This window comes from Narcine bancroftii, chromosome 1 (genome assembly GCF_036971445.1).
Source record: "Narcine bancroftii isolate sNarBan1 chromosome 1, sNarBan1.hap1, whole genome shotgun sequence".
Taxonomy (NCBI): domain Eukaryota; kingdom Metazoa; phylum Chordata; class Chondrichthyes; order Torpediniformes; family Narcinidae; genus Narcine; species Narcine bancroftii.
Genome location: NC_091469.1, coordinates 486,255,810 through 486,281,429, shown reverse-complemented (window position 1 = coordinate 486,281,429; position 25,620 = coordinate 486,255,810). Strand labels below are relative to the sequence as shown.

The following is a 25,620-nucleotide window of genomic DNA, read 5'->3' as shown; positions in this document are numbered from 1 at the left end:
AAAGTGTAATGCCTTACACTTATCCGAGTTAAACTCCAATTGCCATTCCAAGGCACTCAGTGGCACAAGAACAGCTTCTTCCCCTCTGCCATCAGATTCCTGAATGATCAATGAACCACAGGCACTGCTTGACTTTGACTTTTCGTGCACAATTTTTATTTATTTTTGTAAGGTATGTTTGCCGCATAACAACGAATTTTGTGACTTGTTCGTGACAATAAATTCCGATTCAGACTACCCCACGAAGTTCCACCTGTAAATTGGAGGAGAAACGCATAATATTCCGTCTGGACACTCCCCAACCAGATGGTGTTAATATTGGCTTCTCCTGTTTCTGCGAGACCACTCCCCATTCTCCCTCTCTCTCCTATCCCTCTGTCCACCTTTAGGCGTACAGCATGGTAACAGGCCCTTTCAGCCCATGAGCTCGTGCCACCCAATCACACGCAGTTGACCTACAATCCCCATAAACCCTCATACGTTTTTGAACAGTGGGAGGAAACCCACGCAGACACGGGGAGAGCGTACAAACTCCTTAAAGCCAGCGTTGGACTCGAACCTCGGTCGCGGGCGCTGTAACGTCGTTACACTAACCTTTTCTCCAGTGCTCCACCCCCTTCTCTTTCACAGAGCCATCCCCCCCTTCCTCTGTTATGCCCTCCCTCCCTTATCTACTTATCACCTCCTGCCTCCTCCTCCCCCCAGTCATTTTATTCAGGCACCTGCTTTGCTCATATGTTGATGAAGGGCTCAAGCCCGAAAAGTTGGTTATGTATCTTTTATCTTTGCTACATAAAGTACACTGTTTTTATTTTCACAATATAACCATTTTATTCTTCACACCTTTAACCTTTTAACCTTCTATTTTTCTCCATCCATGTGCTGATTGAAGAATCGCTTAAATGTCCCTATTGTACCAGCCTCCCCCCCCACCCCCAGCAATGCATTTCCAGGCACCCACCACTCTCTGGGTGAAAAAAAACGACTCACCCCTGACATCTCCCCTCAACCTTCCTCCCCTCGCCTTGACACATCTGATATTGGCCATTGTTACTCTGGGGCTGCCCACCCTAACTAAACCCCGGTTGATGTAGCAGTCAGTGCCATGCTGTGACAGTGCCAGCGACCCAGGATCGAATCCAACACTGTCTTTAAGGAGTTTGTACGTTCTCCCTGTGTCTTCATGGGTTTCCTCCCACCCTCCGAAACGATACCAAGGTTGTGGGTTAATTGGGCAGCATGGGCTTGTGGGTTGGAAGGGCCTGTTTCCATGCTGTTTGTATGTCTAAATTCAAATTTTATATCCACTGTACCATTGATCTAAATCCTGTTGTAAGCTTAGATAACCTTCTTCACTGTGCTTCCTATCACCATCTCTGGTGATCATTGGAAACTTACAAATCCTGCCCACTAAATTGTCATCCAAGCTGTTAATATGGATGACAAAAGACAGCCCCAGATGGATTCAGTCCTGGGGGTCTGGGGGATTGCCCCTGAAGGTCGGGCCTTGAAGCCATAGACTTTTCAGCTTGGTTAAGCCAGTGCAGAGGTATTTGGAAGGCAGTCGTAATGGAAAGCAGCCATTTCCCCCCCCCCCTCCTGTTATGTTTTTGAATTTACCCCCCCCCCCACCCCGACCCTGGCTCTGCTACTCCACCCATGCCCCTCCTGAGGATATGCTCGCTCTGCTGCAGGACCCATCAAAGGGAGAAGGACAGAATTGCATACGGAAGGTCCCACTGGAGTCCATCGTCAAGAGGAAAATGCTTCGGCCCCCAGCGAACCTCCATCACAGCGTCTGTGAGTCGGCAGGTGGGGGTGGGGGGGGGGTTCATCTCCGTTGGCAGGGGGTGGCCTTTGGGATGGGGCATGGAGGTGGGGATGAGGGGAGGGGGAGTGCTGATCCTGTTGGGGGAAAAAAGGGTGAGGAGAGTTTCAGTGAGTGGGGAAGTCGAGGTTGGGGGGCAGAGTTTACTGAGGGAATGGTGATGATGATGAGTTTATTATCATACACATTGTGCAACGCATCTTTTCACTGAAATTACTTCCTGCTGCGGCCGAACAAGTACTTGTAAAGATAAAGTTAAACAGCAAACGAATTGAATTAAATTAAAAGAGATATTCAAAGGATAATAATTTATTCCCCGAAAAACAATTTTCTATTCTTTTAATCCTTTTTTTCTCCCATTCTCTAAAAGACAGGTTATCTACCGTAAAAGGGATTAGCTGATTTTGCGTCAGTATTAGTTTTGATAATTGGTAGTTTGTTTTATTTCTTTCTACATGAATCTTCTTCCAAATATTAAGCAAATGGTGCAATACTGGAGAATTCCTATGTTTTACCAATTTTTCATCCCATTTATATAATATATGTTCAGGTATCTTCTCCCCTATTTTGTCTAGCTCTAATCTAGTCCAATCTGGCTTTTCTTTTGTTTGGTAAAAATCTGATAGATATCTTAATTGTGCGGCTCTATAATAATTTTTAAAATTTGGCAGTTGTAAGCCTCCTTGTCTATACCATTCTGTTAATTTATCTAGTGCTATCCTCGGTTTCCCCCCTTTCCATAAAAATTTCCTTATTATTTTCTTTAACTCCTTAAAGAATTTTTCTGTCAAGTGTATTGGCAGTGCCTGAAATAGGTATTGTATCCTTGGAAAAATGTTCATTTTAATACAGTTTATCCTTCCTATTAGTGTTAATGGTAAGTCTTTCCAATGCTCTAAATCTTCCTGTATTTTTTTCATTAGTGGATAATAATTAAGTTTATATAGATGGCTGAGGTTTTTATTTATTTGTATACCTAGGTATCGTATTGTTTGCATTTGCCATCTAAACGGTGACTCTTTCTTGAATTTTGAGAAATCCGCATTATTCATTGGCATTGCTTTACTTTTATTTGCGTTAATCTTGTATCCCGACACTTCTCCATACTCCTTCAATTTCTTATGTAATTCTTTTATTGATGTTTCTGGTTCCGTTAGGTATACTATAACATCATCTGCAAATAAACTGATTTTGTATTCCTTGCCTTTTATTTTTATCCCTTTTATTTTATTTTCTGTTCTTATCAGTTCTGCTAGTGGTTCTATGGCTAATGCGAACAATAAGGGCGATAGTGGGCATCCCTGTCTTGTTGATCTGCTTAAGTTAAAATGTTTTGATACATATCCATTTACTGTCACTCTTGCCAATGGCCCCTTATATAATGCTTTAATCCAATTAATATATTTCTCTGGTAAACTAAATTTTTGTAGTACCTTGAATAAATAATTCCATTCTACTCTGTCGAAGGCCTTCTCTGCGTCTAAAGCAACCGCTACTGTTGGAGTTTTATTTCCTTCTACTGCATGAATTAAGTTAATAAACTTACAAATATTATCTGTTGTTCGTCTTTTTTTATGAATCCAGTTTGGTCTAGACTTACTATTTTTGGTACATAATCAGCTAATCTGTTTGCTAATAGTTTAGCTATTATCTTATAATCTGTGTTAAGTAAAGATATTGGTCTATATGACGCTGGTGCGAGTGGATCTTTCCCTGCCTTTGGTATTACTGTAATTATTGCTGTTTTGCACGAATCTGGTATGTTTTGTGTTTTATCATTCTGGTTGATTACTTCCAGGAGGGGAGGAATTAATAAATCTTTAAATGTTTTATAGAATTCTATTGGGAATCCATCCTCTCCTGGTGTTTTATTATTCGGCAGATTTTTTATTGTCTCTTGTATTTCTACCATTTCAAATGGTTCTGTTAATTTATTTTGTTCCTCTGATTGTAATTTCGGTAGTTCAATTTTAGTTAAGAATTCATCTATTTTGCCTTCTTTCCCTTCATTTTCAGTTTGGTATAATTGTTCGTAGAATTCTCTGAAATTTTCATTAATTTCCGTTGGATTATATGTGATTTGTTTGTCTTTTTTCCTTGATGCCAATACCATTCTTTTAGTTTGTTCTGTCTTAAGCTGCCACGCTAGAATTTTGTGCGTATTTTTCTCCTAGTTCGTAATATTTCTGCTTTGTCTTCATTATATTTTTCTCCACCTTATATGTTTGAAATGTTTCATATTTTATTTTTTTATCTACCAATTCCCTTCTTTTAGTAGTGTCTTCCTTCCTTGCTAATTCTTTCTCTATATCTGCTATTTCCTTTTCCAACTGCTCTGTTTCCTGATTGAAATCCTTCTTCATCTTAGTTACGTAACTTATTATTTGCCCTCTAATGAACGCTTTCATTGCATCCCATAGTATAAACTTATCCTTCACTGATTCCGTATTTATTTCAAAATACATTTTAATTTGTCTTTCTATGAATTCTCTAAAATCCTGTCTTTTAAGTAGCATGGGGTTTAATCTCCATCTATACATTCTTGGAGGGATGTCCTCTAACTCTATTGTTAATATCAAGGGTGAATGGTCCGATAATATTCTAGCTTTATATTCTGTTTTCCTAACTGTATCTTGTATACAAGCTGATAACAGGAATAAATCTATTCTTGAATATGTTTTATGTCTATCCGAATAATATGAATATTCCTTTTCCTTTGGGTGTTGTTTCCTCCATATATCCAAAAGTTGCATTTCTTGCATCGATTTAATTATAAATTTGGTTACTTTATTCTTTCTGTTAATTTTTTTCCCGGTTTTATCTATGTTTGAGTCCAAATTGAGATTGAAATCCCCTCCTATTAATATATTCCCTTGCGTATCTGCTATCTTCAGAAAAATATCCTGCATAAATTTTTGATCTTCTTCATTAGGCGAATATATATTAAGTAAATTCCAAAACTCCGAATATATCTGACATTTTATCATTACATATCTTCCTGCTGGATCTATTATTTCCTCTTCTATTTTAATTGGTACATTTTTACTGATTAATATAGCCACTCCTCTTGCTTTTGAATTATATGACGCTGCCGTTACATGTCCTATCCAATCTCTCTTTAATTTCTTGTGCTCCACTTCAGTTAAGTGTGTTTCTTGCACAAATGCAATATCAATTTTTTCTTTTTTCAGTAAATTCTATTGGGAATCCATCCTCTCCTGGTGTTTTATTATTTGGTAATTTTTTTATTATCTCTTGTATTTCTACTATTTCAAATGGTTCTGTTAATTTATTTTGTTCCTCTATTTGTAGTTTTGGTAGTTCAATTTTAGTTAGAAATTCATCTATTTTCCCTTCTTTCCCTTCGTTTTCAGTTTGGTATAATTGTTCATAGAATTCTCTAAAGTTTTCCTTGATCTCCTTTGGATTATATGTGATTTGTTTGTCTTTTTTCCTTGATGCCAATACCATTTTCTTAGCTTGTTCTGTCTTAAGCTGCCATGCTAGAATTTTGTGCGTTTTTTCACCTAGTTCATAATATTTCTGTTTTGTCTTCATTATGTTCTTCTCCACCTTATATGTTTGTAGTGTTTCATATTTTATTTTTTCATCTGCCAATTCTCTTCTTTTAGTTGTATCTTCCTTCATTGCTAATTCTTTTTCTATATTTACTATTTCCCTTTCCAACTGCTCTGTTTCCTGATTGTAGTCCTTCTTCATCTTGGTTACATAACTTATTATTTGCCCTCTAATGAACGCTTTCATTGCATCCCATTGTATAAACTTATCTTTCACTGATTCCGTATTTATTTCAAAATACATTTTAATTTGCCTTTCAATGAATTCTCTAAAATCCTGCCTTTTGAGTAACATGGGGTTTAATCTCCATCTATACATTCTTGGAGGGATGTCCTCTAACTTTATTGTCAATATCAAGGGTGAATGGTCCGATAATATTCTAGCTTTATATTCTGTTTTTCTTACTCTATCTTGCATACGAGCTGATAACAAAAATAGGTCTATTCTTGAGTATGTTTTATGTCTACCCGAATAATATGAATATTCCTTTTCCTTTGGGTGTTGTTTCCTCCATATATCCAAAAGTTGCATTTCTTCCATCAATTTAATTATAAATTTGGTTACTTTGTTCTTTCTGTTAATTTTTTTCCCAGTTTTGTCCATATTTGAATCCAAATTCAGGTTGAAATCCCCTCCTATTAATATGTTCCCTTGCGTATCTGCTATCTTCAAAAAAATATCTTGCATAAACTTTTGATCTTCTTCGTTAGGTGAATATACATTGAGTAGATTCCAAAACTCCGAATATATCTGACATTTTATCATTACATATCTCCCTGCTGGATCTATTATTTCCTCTTCTATTTTAATTGGCACATTTTTACTAATTAATATAGCTACTCCTCTTGCTTTTGAATTATATGACGCTGCTGTTATGTGTCCTACCCAATCTCTCTTTAATTTCTTGTGCTCCAATTCAGTTAAATGTGTTTCTTGCACAAATGCTATATCAATTTTTTCTTTTTTCAGTAAATTTAGCAGTTTCTTCCTTTTAATTTGGTTATGTATTCCGTTAATATTTAAAGTCATATAGTTTAATGTAGCCATTTTATACTTTGTTTATCTTTCCCTTCCGTTTCCTCATCATCACCTTTCCTTCTCATCCATTTCTGCTTTCTTTCTTTGAACAGTTTATAAGACAACATTTTTAACACATCAAACATTCCCCTTATTCTCCTACCTAATATTTCTTTAACCCCATTGTCCCCTCCCCTTCCTGAGTTGCCCATTATCCCTTGTCGGGCAACCACATCTCCCCCCTCCATTTGGATTTGCGAATTCACTCGCAAGCGTCAACTGATTTTGCAGTGACCGTAATTTCTCCCTACCCAGCCCCCCCCAGAAAAGATTTCAATTTTTATATTCAACAAAGGTCACTCTCTAAATTCCCTCTTTACTCCTCTCTTCCCCTTTTTTTCCCTCATTAATTCTTCTCTATACACTATATATTTTCTTTTAAATGCACATACACCTATGTAATATATGTATTATATATGTATATAGTCCTATACACACGTCTTTTTAGTTCGCAGTCTTTTGTACTCGTTACACGTCTTCATCTCTCAGTCTATTTTGTAATTGTTCTGCAAATTTTCGTGCTTCCTCTGGATCCGAGAATAGTCTGTTTTGCTGTCCTGGAATAAATATTTTCAATACCGCTGGATGCTTTAGTATAAATTTATACCCTTTCTTCCATAAAATCGCCTTTGCTGTATTGAACTCCTTTCTCTTCTTCAGGAGTTCAAAACTTATATCTGGATAAATAAAATTTTTTTGCCCTTTGTACTCCAGTGGCTTGTTGCCCTCTCTTACTTTCTCCATTGTTTTCTCCAGTACCTTTTCTCTTGTAGTATATCTTAGGAATTTTACTAAAATGGATCTTGGCTTTTGTTGTGGTTGTGGTTTAAAGGCTAATGCTCTATGTGCCCTTTCTATTTCCATTTCTTGCTGTAGTTCTGGACATCCTAGGATCCTGGGGATCCAATCTTTTATAAACTCTCTCATATTCTTGCCTTCTTCATCTTCCTTAAGGCCCACTATCTTTATATTATTTCTTCTGTTATAATTTTCCATTATATCTATTTTCTGAGCTAACAGCTCTTGTGTCTCTTTAACTTTTTTATTAGATTCTTCTAATTTCTTTTTTAAGTCCTCTACCTCCATTTCTACTGCTGCTTCTCGTTCTTCCACCTTGTCCATTCTTTTTCCCATTTCTGTTAAGGTCATATCTATTTTATTCATTTTCTCTTCTGTATTGTTTATTCTTCTTCTTAAATCACTAAATCCTTGTGCTTGCCATTCTTTAAATGACTCCATGTATTCTTTAATAAGAGAAAGTATATCCTTTATCTTGCCTTTCTTTTCTTCTATTTCACTGTTCTCTTCCTCTTCTTCTTCCTCTGGGTTGGCCATCTGTTGTTTCTTTGTTTTCTTTTTCTTCTCTTCTTTCTTGTTTTCGTTGTCTTCTATGTTCTCCTCTTGCTGCTGCTGTTCTGTAGCTGTCATTGCCGGCTGTGGAGATCGACTCCCCAGCTAGTCGCCCCTCCCGTAGATGTGTTTTTTTGCATGCGCATCGCGCATGCGCGACTCCTCGTGCATGCGCGGTTGCGCACTTTTACTCGGCACAGCGAGCCATTTTTGTAGTCCACTTTCTACCGACCTGAGGGAGCGGGCTTCTCTCTCCACCGCGGGCCTCTTCAAACAGGTAAGGCCTTCTCCTTCTTCTTCCGTTGTCTTCTCTTCCTCTCTTCTTACCATTGGTTTCGACTTTTCTTTTTTCGTCGCCATCTTCTTTCCACCTTTATATTCACTTTACTTTAATTTTTATTTTTGTGCCTTTGTGCTTTCCTTTATTTTTTTCAACTTTTCTGGAGAGGGCTGGAGTTCAACGTCCGGCCACTACTCCATCACGTGACTTCCCCTCCTATGAATGTTGAGGATGGTGTGGAGACAACGCTGGTGGAAGTGTTCTAGGAGCCGTAGGTGATGCCGGTAAAGGATCCATGATTCGGAGCCGAACAGGAGTGTGGGTATGACAACGGCTCTGTATACGCTTATCTTTGTGAGGTTTTTCAGTTGGTTGTTTTTCCAGACTCTTTTGTGTAGTCTTCCAAAGGCAAATAGCAAAAAAAGTCAAGTTTACTGTCATCTGATTGTACAAGTACAACCTGATGTAACAGCGTTCTCCGGTCTTCGGTGCAACACACCCAGACACACAGCCAGACGTAATGCACATGGAGACAAACAAACAGTACAGTTGCAGAATAAGTATTCATATAGACAAATAAATAGTTTCATGAATATGAGAGTCTCAGAAGGTCAGTGTGAGCAGTTCCTTTGGTCGTTCAGCATTCTCACTGCCTGTGGGAAGAAGCTGTTCCTCAGCCTGGTGGTGCTGGCTCTGATCCTCCTGTCTCTCTTCCTTGACGGGGTCTGCTGAAAGGTGCAGTGTGTGACAACGATCCTGGAAGATCATGTTAATGTGGGGGAGGGGGGTGGGAAATAGAGACTCCAGTGATCCTCTCTGCCACGCTCATGGTCCTGTGGATCGATCTCCGATCCATTTCTCTGCACCGCCTCTCTGCACCGCCTGTACCACACTGTGATGCAGCTGGCCAGGATGCTCTCGATAGAGCTCCTGTAGAAGGTTGAGAAGGTTGACATGATGGTGGTCGGTAACCCTGCCCGCTTCCATCTTCTAAGGAAGTGCAGTCGCTGTAGCACCTTCCTGACAAGTGAGAAGTGTAGAGGGGTTTCTTTAGCACAGAAATGTTAAATGGTCTTTGAAAAAAAATGTTAAAAAGATAAATTGAAAGTTGCTATGTCTAAATGTGCAAAGCATTTGTCACAAAGTTGATGAATTTGCAGAGGAAGTTGGTGTAAATAGTTGCAATGTTAAGACTATAGACATACTGCACAGTAACAGGTCCTTTCGGCCCACGAGCCAGTGCTGCCCAATTTACACCCAATTAACCTACAAACCCCTGGTACGTTTTGAAGGGTGGGGGGAAAACCAGAGCCCCCGGAGGAAACCCACGCAGACACGGGGAGAACGTACAAACTCTTATAGACAGTGATGGATTTGAACCCAGGTCGCCAGCGCTGTAATAGGGTTGCGCTATGATAACTGGGTTATTGCCATTGCAGAGGCTGTACTAAGTCTGGGAACTGAATATCCAAAGGATAGTTGATGGTTAGGAAGGACAGGTCAATGGAGAAATGGGGAAGGACAGGTCAATGGGGAAATGGGGAAGGACAGGTCAATGGGGAAATGGGGAAGGACAGGTCAATGGGGAAATGGGGAAGGACAGGTCAATGGGGAAATGGGGAAGGACAGGTCAATGGGGAAATGGGGAAGGACAGGTCAATGGGGAAATGTGGAAGGACAGGTTAATGGGGAAATGGGGAAGGACAGGTCAATTGTGAAAGACAGGTCAATGGGGAAATGGGGAAGGACAGGTCAATGGGGAAATGGGGAAGGACAGGTTAATGGGGAAATAGGGAAGGACAGGTTAATGGGGAAATGGGGAAGGACAGGTCAATGGGGAAATGGGGAAGGACAGGTCAATGGGGAAATGGGGAAGGACAGGTCAATGGGGAAATGGGGAAGGACAGGTCAATGGGGAAATGGGGAAGGACAGGTCAATGGGGAAATGGGGAAGGACAGGTCAATGGGGAAGGACAGGTCAATGGGGAAATGGGGAAGGATAGGTCAATGGGGAAGGACAGGTCAATGGGGAAATGGGGAAGGACAGGTCAATGGGGAAATGGGGAAGGACAGGTCAATGGGGAAATGAGGAAGGACAGGTCAATGGGGAAATGGGGAAGGACAGGTCAATGGGGAAATGGGGAAGGACAGGTCAATGGGGAAATGGGGAAGGACAGGTCAATGGGGAAGGACAGGTCAATGGGGAAATGGGGAAGGATAGGTCAATGGGGAAGGACAGGTCAATGGGGAAATGGGGAAGGACAGGTCAATGGGGAAGGACAGGTCAATGGGGAAGGACAGGTCAATGGGGAAGGACAGGTCAATTGTGAAAGACAGGTCAATGGGGAAATGGGGAAGGACAGGTCAATGGGGAAATGGGGAAGGACAGGTTAATGGGGAAACGGGGAAGGACAGGTTAATGGGGAAATGGGGAAGGACAGGTCAATGGGGAAGGACAGGTCAATGGGGAAATGGGGAAGGACAGGTCAATGGGGAAGGACAGGTCAATGGGGAAGGACAGGTCAATGGGGAAATGGGGAAGGACAGGTCAAAGGGGAAGGACAGGTCAATTGTGAAAGACAGGTCAATGGGGAAATGGGGAAGGACAGGTCAATGGGGAAATGGGGAAGGACAGGTTAATGGGGAAATGGGGAAGGACAGGTTAATGGGGAAATGGGGAAGGACAGGTCAATGGGGAAATGGGGAAGGGCAGGTCAATGCGGAAATGGGGAAGGACAGGTCAATGGGAAAATGGGGAAGGACAGGTCAATGGGGAAGGACAGGTCAATGGGGAAATGTGGGGTGGCATTGCCAGTAAATGAAGGTCATGTGAAAGGACACAGTGAGTGTAGGGGCAGATATAAAAAACCTCTGGTTAGGCCGCACTTGGAAGAAAACAATAGCAACACTGAAAGAGCAGCTGTAACGGCAGCACTGGTGTGGGCCCAGGAGAGCAGAGACACAGCTCTGCTCCGAAGGGTTCAACTTAATGCAGGCAGCTCTGTACAGGCTTTAAGCGGCGTGTTAAAGGAGGCACGGTGTTTACAAGTAAAATCCTGCAATCGCGGAGGCTTGTGCCCAAGACGTGCTCGGCAATGGCCACAAGGGGGAGCAGCAGGCCGGTGCAGGGCACCAGGAGCGGGAATAACCACCCCCCTCCCACCGTTGAGAAGGAGAAGCAGAGGAGATGATCCTACAGGTCAGTAACCATGGCAGCGGCCGGTGACACCGCCCCCCCCCCCCCTGCCATGGGGATGCAGGTGACTTGCAGTTGGGGCACCCACACGGGCTGCTGGAGACTGGTTCACGGGAACCAGGTATTGGAGCTGGGAATCGAGAGGGGTGCTGAGGTCAAGAAGGGCTCCCGACAGATGCTGAAAGCTTCATGATTGTGTTGTAGGTTTGGGCCTGGATCTCGGGTTTCCAATGAATCGAACAGGAGTCTGTAATGGTGACTCTTTGTCTGCCTTACAGCAATTTTGTGTAATATTACAGGTTCTGTACAATTACATGACAATAAAGGGATCTTGAATTCTGGAATTCCCATTACAGGAAGATCTGGGTAAAATCGAAAGTAAGCTGCAAACTCTAAATTAGGGAATCTATGAAGCTACGAAGGAGAGGAAGCAATGACTGTGGACTTCCACTTACATGTAAACAAGAAGGTCTGGAGAACAAGAGGCTGGGGCCGTCTGAATGACACACACATGCTGGACAGACAGCAGGTCACGCAGGATCCATGGACAAGTAGGAGTGTCGAAAGTCAGGCAGACGTCTGCGTGAGAAGGTGAGGAAGGCTGGCTCGCTGGTGGACGCGGTGGGAGGAGAAAGAAGAGGTGAAAAAGCTGAGGCGATGGGGGAGGGGCCAGAGGGCTGCTTGAGTGAACACGAAGGGAAGGGATGGCATCATGAAGAAAGCACTTCAGCACCTCTACTTTCTCAGGAGTTTGCAGAGGTTCAGTACGACACCAGAAACCCTGGCAAATTTCTACAGAGGTGCAGTGGAAAAGTGTGCTGACTGGCTGCATCATAGCCTGGTATGGGGGAACACCAATACTCTTGAGCAAAATGCCCTGCAAGAGGTAGTGGACACAGACCAAGTCATTCCTCCCCACTATCGAGAACATCTACAGGCAACGCTGCCGTTGGAGGGCAGCAGCAATCATCAAGGATTCACACCACCCAGCACATGCTCTGTTCTCACTGCTGCCAACAAGAAAGAGGTATAGGGGCTGCAAGACTCGCCCCACCGGGTTCAGGAACAGCTGCTCCCCCTCCACCATCAGACTCCTCAATGACAAACTCAATCAGGGGGATCCATTTAAGGAATCTGACGTGCACTTCATTCATTTTCTTTGTTCTCTCTGTATTGCACAGTCAGTTTGTTCACATTCATTATCTGTTTACAGTTCTTTCTTTGTTTACATGTTTACGCTGTGTACAGTTTTTTTTGCACGACCAATTAATGGTGCGCCCACAGGAAAAAGGAATCTCAGGGTTGTATGTGATGTCGTGTATGTACTTGACAATAAATCTGAAATCTGAAGGGGCTTGGGAGCTGGAGGAAAGGAGTCAGGGGGGTCGGGAGGGAGAGAGAGACTGGGGTAGGAGGTGAATGGAAATCGGAGGTGTGGATGCTGTCTGATTGGAGGCTGCCAAGATGGAATATGAGCTGTAGTTCCTCCAATTTACAAGTGGCCTTATCCTGACAGGGCAGGAGGCCAGTGTGGCAATGGGGAGTGGAATTGAAATGGTTGACCACTGGGAGATCCACACTACTTTGCACCAGTCAGGGCTGAGGTGCTCGACAAAGCCATCTCCCAGTCTCTCTGATGTAGAGGAGGCCTCAACGAGAGCACTGGATGCAGGAGATGAGCCCGACAGATTCACGTGTTGCTGCACTGGGAGGAACTGTTTGGAGCCAAATAAAAAATTAGTTATTTGCATAACTTTCCAAAATCTCTATAAACCGGTATAGCTTAGATTAAAAGAGGAAGATGTCGCCCCACTCAATCGCTCAGTTCATTTCCTGTTTCAAATGCTATGAACATTCAGGTACAGAATCTTCAGTTTTATCCTTGATTTTTATGCTTAGGTCAATCTGTTCTCTCGTTTGTCATGGCACGGTGTGCAGAGATTTGTCTGTGTATAACATGCTATTCCTGCCCTGGGAATGTGTGATGGGACAGTGGAGAGGGAGCTTCACCTTCTCGATATCCCCAGCCTCTTTCCCACAGGACAGGGCCTTGCCTGGGTCTATTCAACAATATCCCCGTTTGCTGTCTCACTTACGATTCAAAATTAAAAGACGAGGCAGGGACATTTCAGGGCAGGTTTGTGCTGGAGACTGAACAGTTACTTACTGCCTCAACTGAGGTGGTTCCACTCCCCTCCCTCCCCCTCCACTCCCCCCTCCTGCTCCACTCCTCTCCCCACTCCCCTCCACCCCCTTCCCTCTCTTTCCACTCCCCTCCCTCTACCCCACTACATTCTCCCTCCTCCTCCATTCCACTCCACTCTCCCTCATCCCCTCCACCCTCCCACTACCCCACTCCACCCTCCCTCTCTCCCTCTCCCTCCTCCTCCCCCATTTCCCCCCAGCTCCTTCTCCTCTCCCATCACACACTCCCTTCTCCCTTCCCAATACCCTCCACATCCCTCCCGCACTCCCACTCGTGTGCCTTTGCCCTCCTTCCACCACGCTCAATTCTCCCTCACCTCACTCTCCCACCTTCTCCCTCCCTACATTGCTTGCTCGTCATTGGCTGCCCACTTTGGCCAATCATGGACCAGAATATGCAATGTCTGGCCCTGAGACTGACAGCAGCCTTGGTTCCTTTGCCTTGCAGCCAGAGAGAGCCAGATGATGGTGGATCCGGTGGAGACAGGTCAGAGCCCGAGACAGCAGACTGAGAAGAACGGAGATAGCCCGTCCCCTCACTGGCTGGGAGTCAAATCCACGGTGCAGATCAACATCGACAAAGGGCCTCCGGTGCCTGGAGTCATCCAATGGATAGGTCACCTCCCTGGTGTGTCTGGGCAGCAGGCTGGGATCGAGTTGGTGAGTTCAGCCATCAATCACCCTTCCTACAGGGAAGGGGAAGGGAAGAGAATTCAAATTCATGATGGAACAAATCACAAATAGTGGCAGGCATGAAGGTCAATCTCCAATCGCATTGCTCAGGGTCACACAGAATGGAAACAGGCTCTTCAGCCCATCCAGCCCAAAATGTCCCACTAAGACTAGTCCTATCTACCGTGTTTGTCCCATATCCCTCTCAACCAATCCTATCCATGGATCCGTTCAAATGTTCCACATCCCATTCCCCACGAACATGTCTGCCCATGGCCTCATTCACTGATCCACACCCCATTCCCCATCGACATGTCTGTCTGTGGCCTCACACACTGATCCACACCCCATTCTCCACCCACATGTCTGTCCATGGCCTCATGCACTGCCAAATAGAGGCCACCCGCACATTGGAGGATCAACACCTAATATTCCATCTGGGAACTTTAATCAAGTGACATCAATTTCTGTTAACCCCTCCCCCAGTCCCTATCCCAGATCTCCACCCCTTTATTTCTTTCTATGAGAGAGCTACCCTTCCTAATTCTCTGACCCCTTGCCTTTCTCAGCTTTATCCTCCCACCTGAATCCACCTATGACCTTTAGGTGTTAGTCATCCCCTCCTCCTCCCCCACACCAATTTATTCCACCTGCTTTTGCTTATTCTTGATGGAGGGCTCAGGCCCAAAACTACTTCCAGTAGATGCTGCATGACCTGCTGAGTTTCTCCAACACATCTGTGTGTTGTCCCCCCACCCTTCCCGCTCTCTTGCCTGTGTCTCCTCCCCCTCATCTGCCTTTCACATCTCACCTTTCACCCTTAACCCTCTAGTTCTTGTCTCACCCAACCTCAGTGGAAAAGGCCTACTTGTATTTACACTATCTCTACCCCTTCTAATTTTGTACATGCTGTTGTATAGGATGGCTCTGTATCAGTCGACCCCAGAATTTCCTCCTAAAATGTTGATTTTGAGTGATACCCTTTGTAAATGACGACCCCAAAATCTGGCACTTACCGCTGGCCATTGGAGGCTGTTAAATGCAAATATTTTAATACCAAATTATCATTCCAAGGTTTAAATTTTATTTGGATATTTTTCTAAAAAATACCATTGGCTTTTGTAACAGGCTGTTTAAAGCCTTGACAAAGCAGGACTGTAGTCAGACCAGGCGGATGGACCCTGTGGGGGAGTGCTGAGACTTGGCTGATACTAATGGGGCCTGCACGAGATTGCATCAGAGCTGGCAGGAAGATGGTGCCGGTGTTGAGACTTTGTGGTCCAGGGAAGAATTTTAGACCCGATGTGTTGGATGACCCGGGTTTTTAGGTGAAATTTTTATGTTTCGAGGATCATCCCATTCGACAGCATATATGGTACCTCTATCAAATCTCCCCTCATTCTTCTACGCTCCAGGGAATAAAGTCCTAACCTGTTTAACCCTTTCCTGTAACTCAGTTCCTGAAATCTGGGCAACAACCTAGTAAATCTCGTCTGTACTCTCTCAATCTTACTGATAACCTTCCTATAGTTAGGTGACCGAAACTACACACAATACTCCAAATGTGGCCTCACCTTTGCCTACACTCAGACGTGTCTTCCCACAGGATGAAGACAAAGGCTTGACAGACGGCACCTGGAGGGGGAAGCGATACTTCGAGTGTGCACCTAAGAGGGGCCTCTTCGTTCGCTTGGCGTCTTGCCAGCCTGATGCCAGGTTCCAGTCGCTGGCCATAGCCCAGGAGGATTTGCAGGACCCAGATTGGTCTGGTGAGGCTGGTCAACCCCCCCTGCTCTGAACTGGGGTGAGGTGGGGGGTCACAAGAGGAAGGGATTCCTCTGTGGAGGGCTCACAGGTTTAGCTATTTTGCAGACCCATCTTCTTGAGGGGTCGGGGGAGGGGGTGAGGGAGCAAAGGTCAAAGACAGGCTCAATCAGGACATGTTGACGGTGATCGAGGAAGCCAAAGGGAAGGGGGTGAGACATTAGGAAGGAGGGGTTGGGAATGGAAGGGGTGAGGGTCCCTGGATCTCATCCTCACCTGAACTGCTTCTTATTCTTCCCAGCTGGAGGCCTGGAAAGCTGTGTGGTCACTGACATTGTCCCTCCGCCGAGGAATGAGGACGCCATCCGGATCCTGCTGGGGAAAATGCGGGGGATCCAGGGACACTGCAATTCCTGCTACATGGATTCGGCCCTGTTCAGGTACGACACCCTTCATCTCCACAGTCTGCGAGAACTCAGACCAAGACAGGCTTCAGCGCTGGGCCTCGTTGGCCTCCCGGGTTCTGACACTTGGCCATGGACCAGCCAGAGTTTGCCCCGTAACCCCAGTGTGTTTGGGCTGGAGATGGGATTTGTCACAGCACCCTGGTCCACACAGGCACAGGTCTTGGCCTCCCAGCATTGTACCACCCTGGTCCCCACAGGAGTGGATCTTGGTCTACTGAGATCGTACCACCCTGGTCCCCACAGGCACAGATCTTGGCCTATCGGCATTGTACCATCCTGGTCCCCACAGGAGTGGATCTTGGCTTACAGCATCGTACCACAGAACATTCCAACTCAGTATAGGCCCTTTGGCCCACGATGTTGTGCCGACCTGTGTAAACCTGCTCAAGAACAATCTAATCCTTTCCTACCTCACAACCCAGAAGCCTTTATTTTACCTACTACCATGTGGCTGTCTAAATTTATAAAGGCAGACATACTGCACAGTAACCAGCCCTTTCAGCCACCCAATTTACCTACAACCCCAGTACATTTTGAATGGTGGGAGGAAACTGGAGCCCCCAGGGAAAACCCACGCATACACGGGGAGAATGTACAAACTCCTTATAGACAGCATGGGATTTGATGCCTGGTCGCTGGCGCTCTTAATGGCGTTGCACTAACCTGTGAGTCTTTTGAATGCCCCCTATTGTACCAGCCTCCACCACCCATCCCTCTTAACACCCCGGCAGAAACTCTGGATGGAGCTAACACAGAAGCCAGCCCTTCGGCCCATCTAGTCCATGCTAAACTATCATTTTGCCTCGTCCCACTGACCTGCACGCGGACCATAGCCCTCTGTATCCTTCCCATCATTGTAATTGTCAGGATGGAGGCACCACCTCAGCTCGTTCCACACTCTCTACGTGAAGAAGGTCACCCCTTAAACATCAAACATTTCACCCTTGCCCTTATGATTCAAATGTTGGGGACCAGGGTCTCTGGGTTGTGAGCTCACTTCCTGGGCTTTTCTCCCATCAGGCCCACACTGTTCCTGGTGGAGGGAGGGTGGGTTATGGCCTGCTTGTAGCCAAGCCCCGGCCAAGACGTCCCACTTGTCTCCAGCTTCTCCAAAGCTCTCAGGTTTTCAGCCTGAGGCCAGCCTGAGGCCAGGAGAGGGGGGACAAAGGGAGGAGGGGAAGCACAACGTCCAACAGTGTTTGCTGCTCCCTTCCTCAGCCTCTTCTCCTGTGCGATGGTGCTGGACTCCATGCTGTACAAAAGGACCTCCCACCACAACGCACACATTCAGCAGATCCTGCGGGAGGAGATCGTCAACCCACTGCGCAGGTAAACACCCGTGGCTGAGGGGTTGGGGCGGGGGATGTGGGGCAGAGGGCAGGCAGGAAACGTGGTCCGGTCATTGGGTGGTGAGGAAGGGGGCAGTGGGTGTTCTAGTGGAGCAGCTGGGAGGGCTCACAGTGACTTACAGAGACATTCAAAAAAATCAGAGCCTACACGGTGTCGGTGACGACAGGAGGGAGAGAGACCACGGAGAAAGAGACTGGAGAAGGACCGAAAGAGAGAGAGAGACTGGAGAAGGACAGAGAGAGAGAAGAAGATCGCAGAAGGAGTGAGAGAGAAAGAAAGAAAGCCCGAAGAGGGAGAGAGAATGGAGAGTAGGAATGAGAGAGTGGAGAGGGGTCACAGAGAGACTGGTGGGAGGGAGGGGGGGTGGAAAGAGAGAGAGACACCAGAAAGAGAGAGAGCAGAGGGAAAGAGAGAGAGAGAGAGAGAGGGAATGATCAGAAAGGGAGAGATCAGAGAGGGAACGAGAGAGACTTGAGAGGGGGGGAAGAGAAAGAGAGACAGGAGAGGGGGGTAGAGAGAGAGAGAGAGAGATGGACAGAGTGTGAAGAGGGAGACTGAGAGGCAGAGTGAAAGATGGATAGACTGGCCAACCAGAGAGAAGGGGATAGGAAGAGAGCAACCATTGTGAGAACGCCTAGCTCCTCTCCCACGAGGAATCCATAGGGAGGAGCAAGGGCTCCCCTCAAACCCCCACCCCCTACCATGTTTCCCTGGGGATGCTCCCTTTTCCTGCTGTTCCCGCGGGGTGTCCCTGAAGCCCTGGGGTGTCCCCCCTCCTTGTCCCTGAGATTTCTCACACTCTGGTGTGGACCCCCCCCCGTTCCCATGTGGCTGCTTGCTTCTGAGGGAGGGACCAGGGTGGATGGTGATGAGCCTGCGACCTGTGGATCAGGGTGTGGTGGGGGGGTGGGGGGGGGGGGTTGGTGGGTGAGGGGTGGGTGGAAGAAATGGTGAGGCTGCAGTAGTCTGGAATGACAGGGGGAACCAGAGCCGATGTCCGAAAAGGAAGGCGATGGTTGGGTTGGGAGGTCTTTCCCCAGACTCTGGGGGAAGGGCTGAGGAAGTGACTGAGCAAGAGTGGACAGCCACTGGAATCCTGCCATAAACCAGTGAACTGAGGTGGGAGGGCCATTCAGCCCCACCTCTCAGCCTACTCACCTCCCACCATCCCTGCAGTACTCCTGCTCCCTCTCCACCTCCTCCCCATTCCTCCCCTCCCTGCACTCTCTCCATCCCTCCCTTCTGCAAATGGCTCCCCCACCCTTCCTGACCCATCTTGTCCCCCCCACTCCTCTCCCCTTCCTCTGTGCCTCCTCCCCACCCTCCCCTCCTGCACTCTGACCATCCCTCCCCCTCTCCATACGCCCTCCCGTCCCCTTCTGTCCCCTCCCTCCTCTCCTCCCTCTGCATCACCTCCCCAATCCTCTTCACCCTCCCTCCCTGCACTCTCACCATCCTGTGGATTCCAGGTCCGCAGGTGCTTGCACGAAATGACTGATTGTTCTTTATTCTGCAGATTGGGTCACTTTTACTCACCTCTACTACTGAAATGCCATTCTGGAGCCAGTGATAAAAGTCTCCCTGAACTGCTACAATACATTCTCTTTTATCCTGATCCGTAGCAAACTGAAAAACGTTACACCAATCTTAAAAGACCACAGCTTATCAATACCCAATAGTAAGCTTGTCACATATTCAAAGTATCTCTAAGTTAATACTAATCAGTGCACCGTTCGCCTTAACAGTTCTCCAGATGCTGCCATGGCCTTCACTGCCTTCAGGCACACCTTGTTCAATTCGGGGCTGACTTTTGCTGATTTGTTCTGTTACGGAGTCCAGAGGACCCCAAAAACCAGCTGCAATAGATACACACCACAACACAAGGTTACTTAAACAAAAGTAGTTTTTAATTATATTTGAACAAGAAAACAAGAATTAAACTTTAACTTATTACTATCAACTTACTTAACCTACTTAATCCTCCCTCTAATACTAAGCGCAGGTGTGTGTAACGTGTATTTAAGCTTAGAAAAGTTCTTTGGATCACAGTCTAATCTCACTGGTTGCAGGCAATTCTTGGACTGTGCACAGAAGTTATCATTAACATTTAACAGGCAAATGGTTATCACTCAGGAGGATTCTTGCTGGTTTTCAGAGAGAGAGATTCCTCTTCCAGGACATCCGCAACTGATTCCTTTCCAATCAGCCTTGCTGACGAAACTTTCCCCCTTCAGGGTTCTCCAGATGATCCTCTATCTATCAGGTCACCTTTCAGACATCCAGTCTTCTCCTTTGACCAGACAGTCTTCCAAAAGTTTGCCAGTTTTGTCCTTCTGGAACTGATTTCTGTCTCCTCTCTGTTTCACATCCTCCCTCTATGAATGCAAAACTGTTCTGTCCCTGCCTGCAAAAATCACATGCTCTCCTTGGCAAGCTGTATACTGATACAAAAAAACATTCTGCAAAAGTCCTGCAAAAATTCTGTATTTTGAAATGTGTGTGTGCAAGCTGCTCTGGCAATTCCTCCCAAGCCACCTCTCAATACTCTGTCCCAGTTCTTCCTGCTGTCTCACCACTATTCTGCAAAACCTGACCTAACTACCCTTGCTCTAGCCCTGCTCTACCTACAGTTTGCACAACTTCCTCAATTCCACCCCTCTCCATACTGCTCCCCTACCCCTTCTGTCAAATCCTGCCCCCTCCCTTTTTTCCTCTCCCCTCCCTCTGCACCTCAAGATTAATAACATTATTTGAAATTTTCTTTAGGCAGACAAAGATTTGCCTTCGGCAGCAAATGCCGAAAGAGAAAGAGAAGCAAAAGAGACTTCCTTCAGAGTCACTAGGTGCTTTCAAACTGCCTTGTAAAATGGGGTTAACCGGGCAATTTGCCTGGTTAGTGCCCCACTCACAAGGCAGCTTGAAAGGGTCCGTTCCGGTCATCTTCGTCCAAAGTCAACTGAGTTCCTGCCCTACCTCGGAGGTAGTCAGAGAACCCAGTTAAACTCACCCAGGATGCGTCCACCGGCGGCTTGAACTGCAAAATGGCCGACCCAGTCACTCCTGTGAGATCAGCGCTTACGCACTGGTGTCACAGGGAAATCCTGGCTGAAGAGTCTGCGGTGATCGGAGGGGGGGGGGTGGGGAAGGGTCGCTGCCAAGGCCCAGGGTGGAGAAGGGGGGTGGGCTGGTGAGAGGTCGCTGCCGCGCGGGGGAGATATGGGGGACACAATTGGGGGGGAGTGAGGTCACTGCCATGGGGGGATGGGGGGGTGCCATGATCAGTGGGAGAGGGGTGGCTGCCGCAAGGGAGAGAGGGGTTGGCTGCCACGGGGGCAGAGGGGTTGGCTGCTGCGGGGTGGGGGGAGCGCGATTGACGGTGGGAGGGAGACTGACAGCTGGTGGGGGGGATGGGACGACTAGTTTGTGAGACATGTCACTTATCGTGTTACTGCGGGGGCAGAATCCCCCTTAAATCGCCGGGTTGGTGATTTACTGGGGCTACCCCCCTCAGCTTAAAAGGTACTGAAGGCACCTCTGCCCCACAAATGGCATCTGGGTCCCAGGAGAGCCACCTGGGTGCTGCAGCTTAAAAGCACCTACTGAGTGTCCATGGATTCGTCTCCAGCGTTCCCTCAGCCTCTGCTGCACAGACTTCAGCCCCAATCATCGGAAACCCAAGCTCCAGATCCGAACCTCCGACACGATCAGGAAAACCCTCAGTGCCTTCAACGCCCTCTCGCGTCCCAGTTCTGACACCTGGTACCCCGTCAGCCAGTCTCCAGCAGTTCGCAGCCTGTTGTGAGACCCTTAACCGCAGTCGCCAGCAGGCCGCAGCCTGCGTGGGTTCCTCGCCTCCAGTCGCCAACAGCCCTGCTGCCTATGTGCTCTTCAGCCACAGAACCCCTCTCTGGTCACCGTCCCGTGGGTCGTCTCCTCTGCTTCTCCTTCTCAGACAGAGGGTCGCTCCCCATTTTCTGGTGCCCTGCAGGCCTCTGCTTCCCCAGAGTCTGTGACCTTTCGTGGCCTGCTGCTGAACAAAGGCACCGGCATCTTGGTCCCAGACCCCGCTGATGCAGGATTTTAAAACCAACCTTGGTGGCCTCCTTTAACAGGCCATTTAAAGCCTCTATGAAGCTGTGGGTAGTTGGACTGGGGATTAATGTGATTACACCAGGAAAGCGCCCGACCCTGTTCCTTCACATTTTGTGCTCTGATTCATTCCTTTTTATTTCCTCCTCTGCCTCTCCCCTATTGCATCCAACCCTCCCACATTTCTCTCCATTCATCTCTTTACCTCTCCCCCTTTCCTTCCTCCTCTCCTTTACTTCCCTACCCCTTTGCCTTTCCTGCTCCCACTCCCTCCCCACCCCCCACAACTGTCTCACCCCTGCCCTGACTCTCTATCCCAGGGATGGATTTGTCGACTGTAAGAAGGTGATGAATCTGCGGCAAAAACTGACTCAAGATGGATATTCTGCGGGCTTCACAACTGATGAGAAAGGTTAGTGACGAGGGGGCTGGTTCTCCCACCTTCCTCTCTCTCGTTCTGTCCCTCTTTCTTCCCCCCTGCAATGCCCCCCTCTCTCCCTCCATTTTCTTTCTCTCTCTCCCTTCCCCTCCTCCCCTCTCTCCCCTGCTCCCCATCTGTCTCATGCTCCCTATTCTTTACCATTCCAGTCTCAGCCTGTCTAATCTCTCCTTGTAACTCAACTCCCCCCCCACCCCACAAAGTCCTGGTAATATCGCTGGGAATCTTTTCTGCATCCTGTACATCTCAGGGACGTCCTTCCTGCAACTGGGTGGCACAATACTCCAAGCAACAACGTTCTGTACAATTGTAGCAGGACGTCCCAGATCCTGTACTCAGTACCCTGACCGGTGACTTCTTCACCACTGTCAACCCCTGTGTCACCACTTTCAGGGAACTATACACCTGCACCCCAAGGGGCTCCGTGTTCTACAACACTCTCCAATTTCCTGCCAGTACTCTGCCCTAGTTTATCTACCCAAAAAGCACCATTACACACATCTACGAACTAACCTCCACGTTTGCATTGCCATTTTTCACTCAAGTGATGTGAATGTGGAACTCCCTAGCTTAGAAAGTGGTTAAGGCAAATTCCTTAGACATACTCAAAAAGGACCATGCCTTAAGAGATGTAGTCCAAAGGGATAAATGGGTATGGAGAGAAAGCTGGAATAGAACACTACAGCACAGTAAAGGCCCTTCGGCCCTCGATGTTGTGCTGACCTATTTATTTCTACTGGAAACTTTTCCTACCTCATAACCCTCTATTTTCCTTAAATGCCCCTCATGTTTCAGCCGCCACCACCATCCCTGGCAAAGCATTCCAGGCCCCCACAACTCTGTGTAAAAAAAACCTTACCCCTGACATCTCCCCTAAACTTCCCTCCTTTCACTTTGTACACGTCCTCTGGTGTTTGCTACTCCCGCCCTGGGAAACAGGCGCTGACTGTCCACCCTATCTATGCCTCAATAGGCTACTGATGTTACCTGATCAGTGATGATCCTATTGAATAGGGGAGCAGGCTCGAAGGCCCTCTGCTCCTGTTTTCCATGTTGCAGCGAGTGGACTGGATGAACCGGGATCTTCAGCTTCACGAAGGCAGGGATGAATAATTACAGCAGATTCCACCCCCTAACCTCAAATGTCTCCATTGGTTAACATGAGCATGAGGCCCATGTGGTGGAATAGCTGGTCCCACAGAGGGAAAGCAAGGTTACAACGATTTCTGGTTCCAGAGGATGGTGGCGTGGCAGTGGCTGCAGCGGCTTCTCCGCACCTGATGTGACCGCAACGGTTAAATAAGGTGCCGGGCAACAATTAATTGATGAACATTTGGAGGGTAGTACACTGTGGAAATGCGAGGACCGCGAAGTAAGGTGCAGACCTACGGACCAGACTACATGGCTTGGTCTGCTGTGGCAATCGGGCCTCTGTTGTGGGGACGCGAGGCCTCCAGACTTTGATGTTTGCTGTTACAGTGGCTGAAGAGGAGACGCTGTGGCAGGCTTTGCGGAAGTGTGCCGGAGTGGGCTGCGCCTGGCTGGGAGGATCAGGAGGTCTGTGTGCTCTGTGGTGGAAGAGTTGGGGAGTCTGGAGCGGCTGTATCGCGTGCCTGGCCTGGAGGTTCGGGAGACTGTGCTGTTTTGGAGAGCGGGGCCCTGCGGCGGATGGTGGGGTCGGCGAGGAGGTCATTGGGTCTCTCTATGGCTATTGCGCCAAAGCTTGCAGGTCCACGTGGACATGTGAACTGTGTGGTGGTTCTTCACTTCAAGCTACGAAAATGTAACTTGTCTCCGCTGTGACTACTGTCAAGTTTTTTTCATCTTTTATTGTCTTGTTTGGACTTTTTAAATTCACTTTGAGGCTCTGTGTAGGTGTGTTCTAGACTCATGGAGTTTGTTTTGACTGGTGTAGGATTGGCGTAGTCTTGTGCTGTCTACGCTGTTTTGTGTAATCTCGTGATGTGTGGGTAGCATTATGGTTTGGAGGAACGTTATCTCGTTTATGGCTGTGTACTGTTTTACAGTCTGATTTTAAATGACAGTAAAGGGATCGTATCGTCTAATACACCAAGGCTAACAGAGCTGGGGCTTTTCCCTTTTGGAGCCAAGAAGGAGAAGAGGTGATTTAATGGAGGTCTACAAGATTCTGAGAGGCATAGATAGGGTGGGCAGCCAGCTCCTTTCTTCCCAGGGCAACAATAGCAAACACCAGAGGACATCAGTACAAGGTGAGGGGAGGGAAGTTTAGGGGAGATGCCAGGGGTAAGTTTTTTTTACATGGAGACTGGTGGGTGCCTGGAATGCATTGTCAGGGGTGGTGGTGGAACAGTAGGGACATTTAAAACAGGCACATGGATGTCAGTAAAATAGAGGGTTTTTAAAATTTAGACATGCAGTCCGGTAACTCACCATTTCGAGCCACGAGCCCCATGCTGCCAATTAACCTACAATCCCGTACATTTTGGATGGGTGGGAGGAAACCAGAGCCCCCGGAAGAAAACACGCAGACTCAGGGAGAACGTAGAGCCTCTTTACAGACAGTGCCGGATTCTAACTGGAATCGCTTGCCCTGTAATAGTGTTGCACTAACCGCTAAGCGAAGCGTGCTGCCTGAAGGGAGGGAAGGTTTGGATTGTGGGCCTGTTCCATGTCAGGCCACTCCTTCCCTTCCAACCCCCTTCAGTAATGAGTGATGTATCCCTGCTTTACAGATCCAGAGGAATTTCTGAATGTGATCATGCAACATGTCCTGGGACTGGAGCCACTTCTGAAATTGAAGTAAGTCTGCAATTGGTTTGAGCCCCGAACCGTGCTTATCCTGACCTAAATTTTAAATTTAAATTAAAAATTTTAAATTTAGACCTGCAGCATGGCCACAGGCCATTTCGGCCCACGAGTCCGTGCCGCCCAATTTACACCCAATTAACAACTCCCGATACATTCTGAACGGTGGGAGGAAACCGGAGCCCTCAGGGAAAACCCATGCAAGTACGGGGAAAACATACAAACTCCTTACAAACAGCGTGAGATTCAAACGCCAATCCTGATATTTGGCGCTGTAACAGCGTTACTCTAACAGCTATGCCAGCCGTACTGCCTTCAGTTCATTCTCTGAACAAGGTGGTGGTGGGGTGCTTTCCTGAACCCTCTGCCATCTGTCTGGTGAAGGTGTTTCCTGGGTGCTGGCAGTGTGGGAGATCCAGAGCTTGGGCCCAGCTACACTGAACACTAGCAATATATATCCAAGTCAGCATTTTACCCCTACCCCCCCCCCAACCCAGAACATTGTGGAGACAAGAGATGCGCACAAAATTGCAAGAG

The 25,620-nt window shown here is 46.9% G+C and overlaps 1 protein-coding gene across 2 annotated transcripts in view; it reads left to right on the top strand.

The window, feature by feature from the left end:
* The window catches only part of cyldl (cylindromatosis (turban tumor syndrome), like), a 63,649-nt gene that overhangs the window by 12,458 nt on the left and 25,571 nt on the right, over positions 1 to 25,620 (top strand). For both annotated transcript variants that reach the window (XM_069914955.1, XM_069914956.1), the window contains exons 4-10: positions 1,695 to 1,800; positions 13,964 to 14,175; positions 15,794 to 15,956; positions 16,253 to 16,391; positions 17,637 to 17,747; positions 22,178 to 22,269; positions 25,011 to 25,077. In XM_069914955.1, coding sequence (XP_069771056.1) covers positions 1,695 to 1,800; positions 13,964 to 14,175; positions 15,794 to 15,956; positions 16,253 to 16,391; positions 17,637 to 17,747; positions 22,178 to 22,269; positions 25,011 to 25,077 — 890 coding nt within the window. The remainder of the gene's footprint in view (positions 1 to 1,694; positions 1,801 to 13,963; positions 14,176 to 15,793; positions 15,957 to 16,252; positions 16,392 to 17,636; positions 17,748 to 22,177; positions 22,270 to 25,010; positions 25,078 to 25,620) is intronic.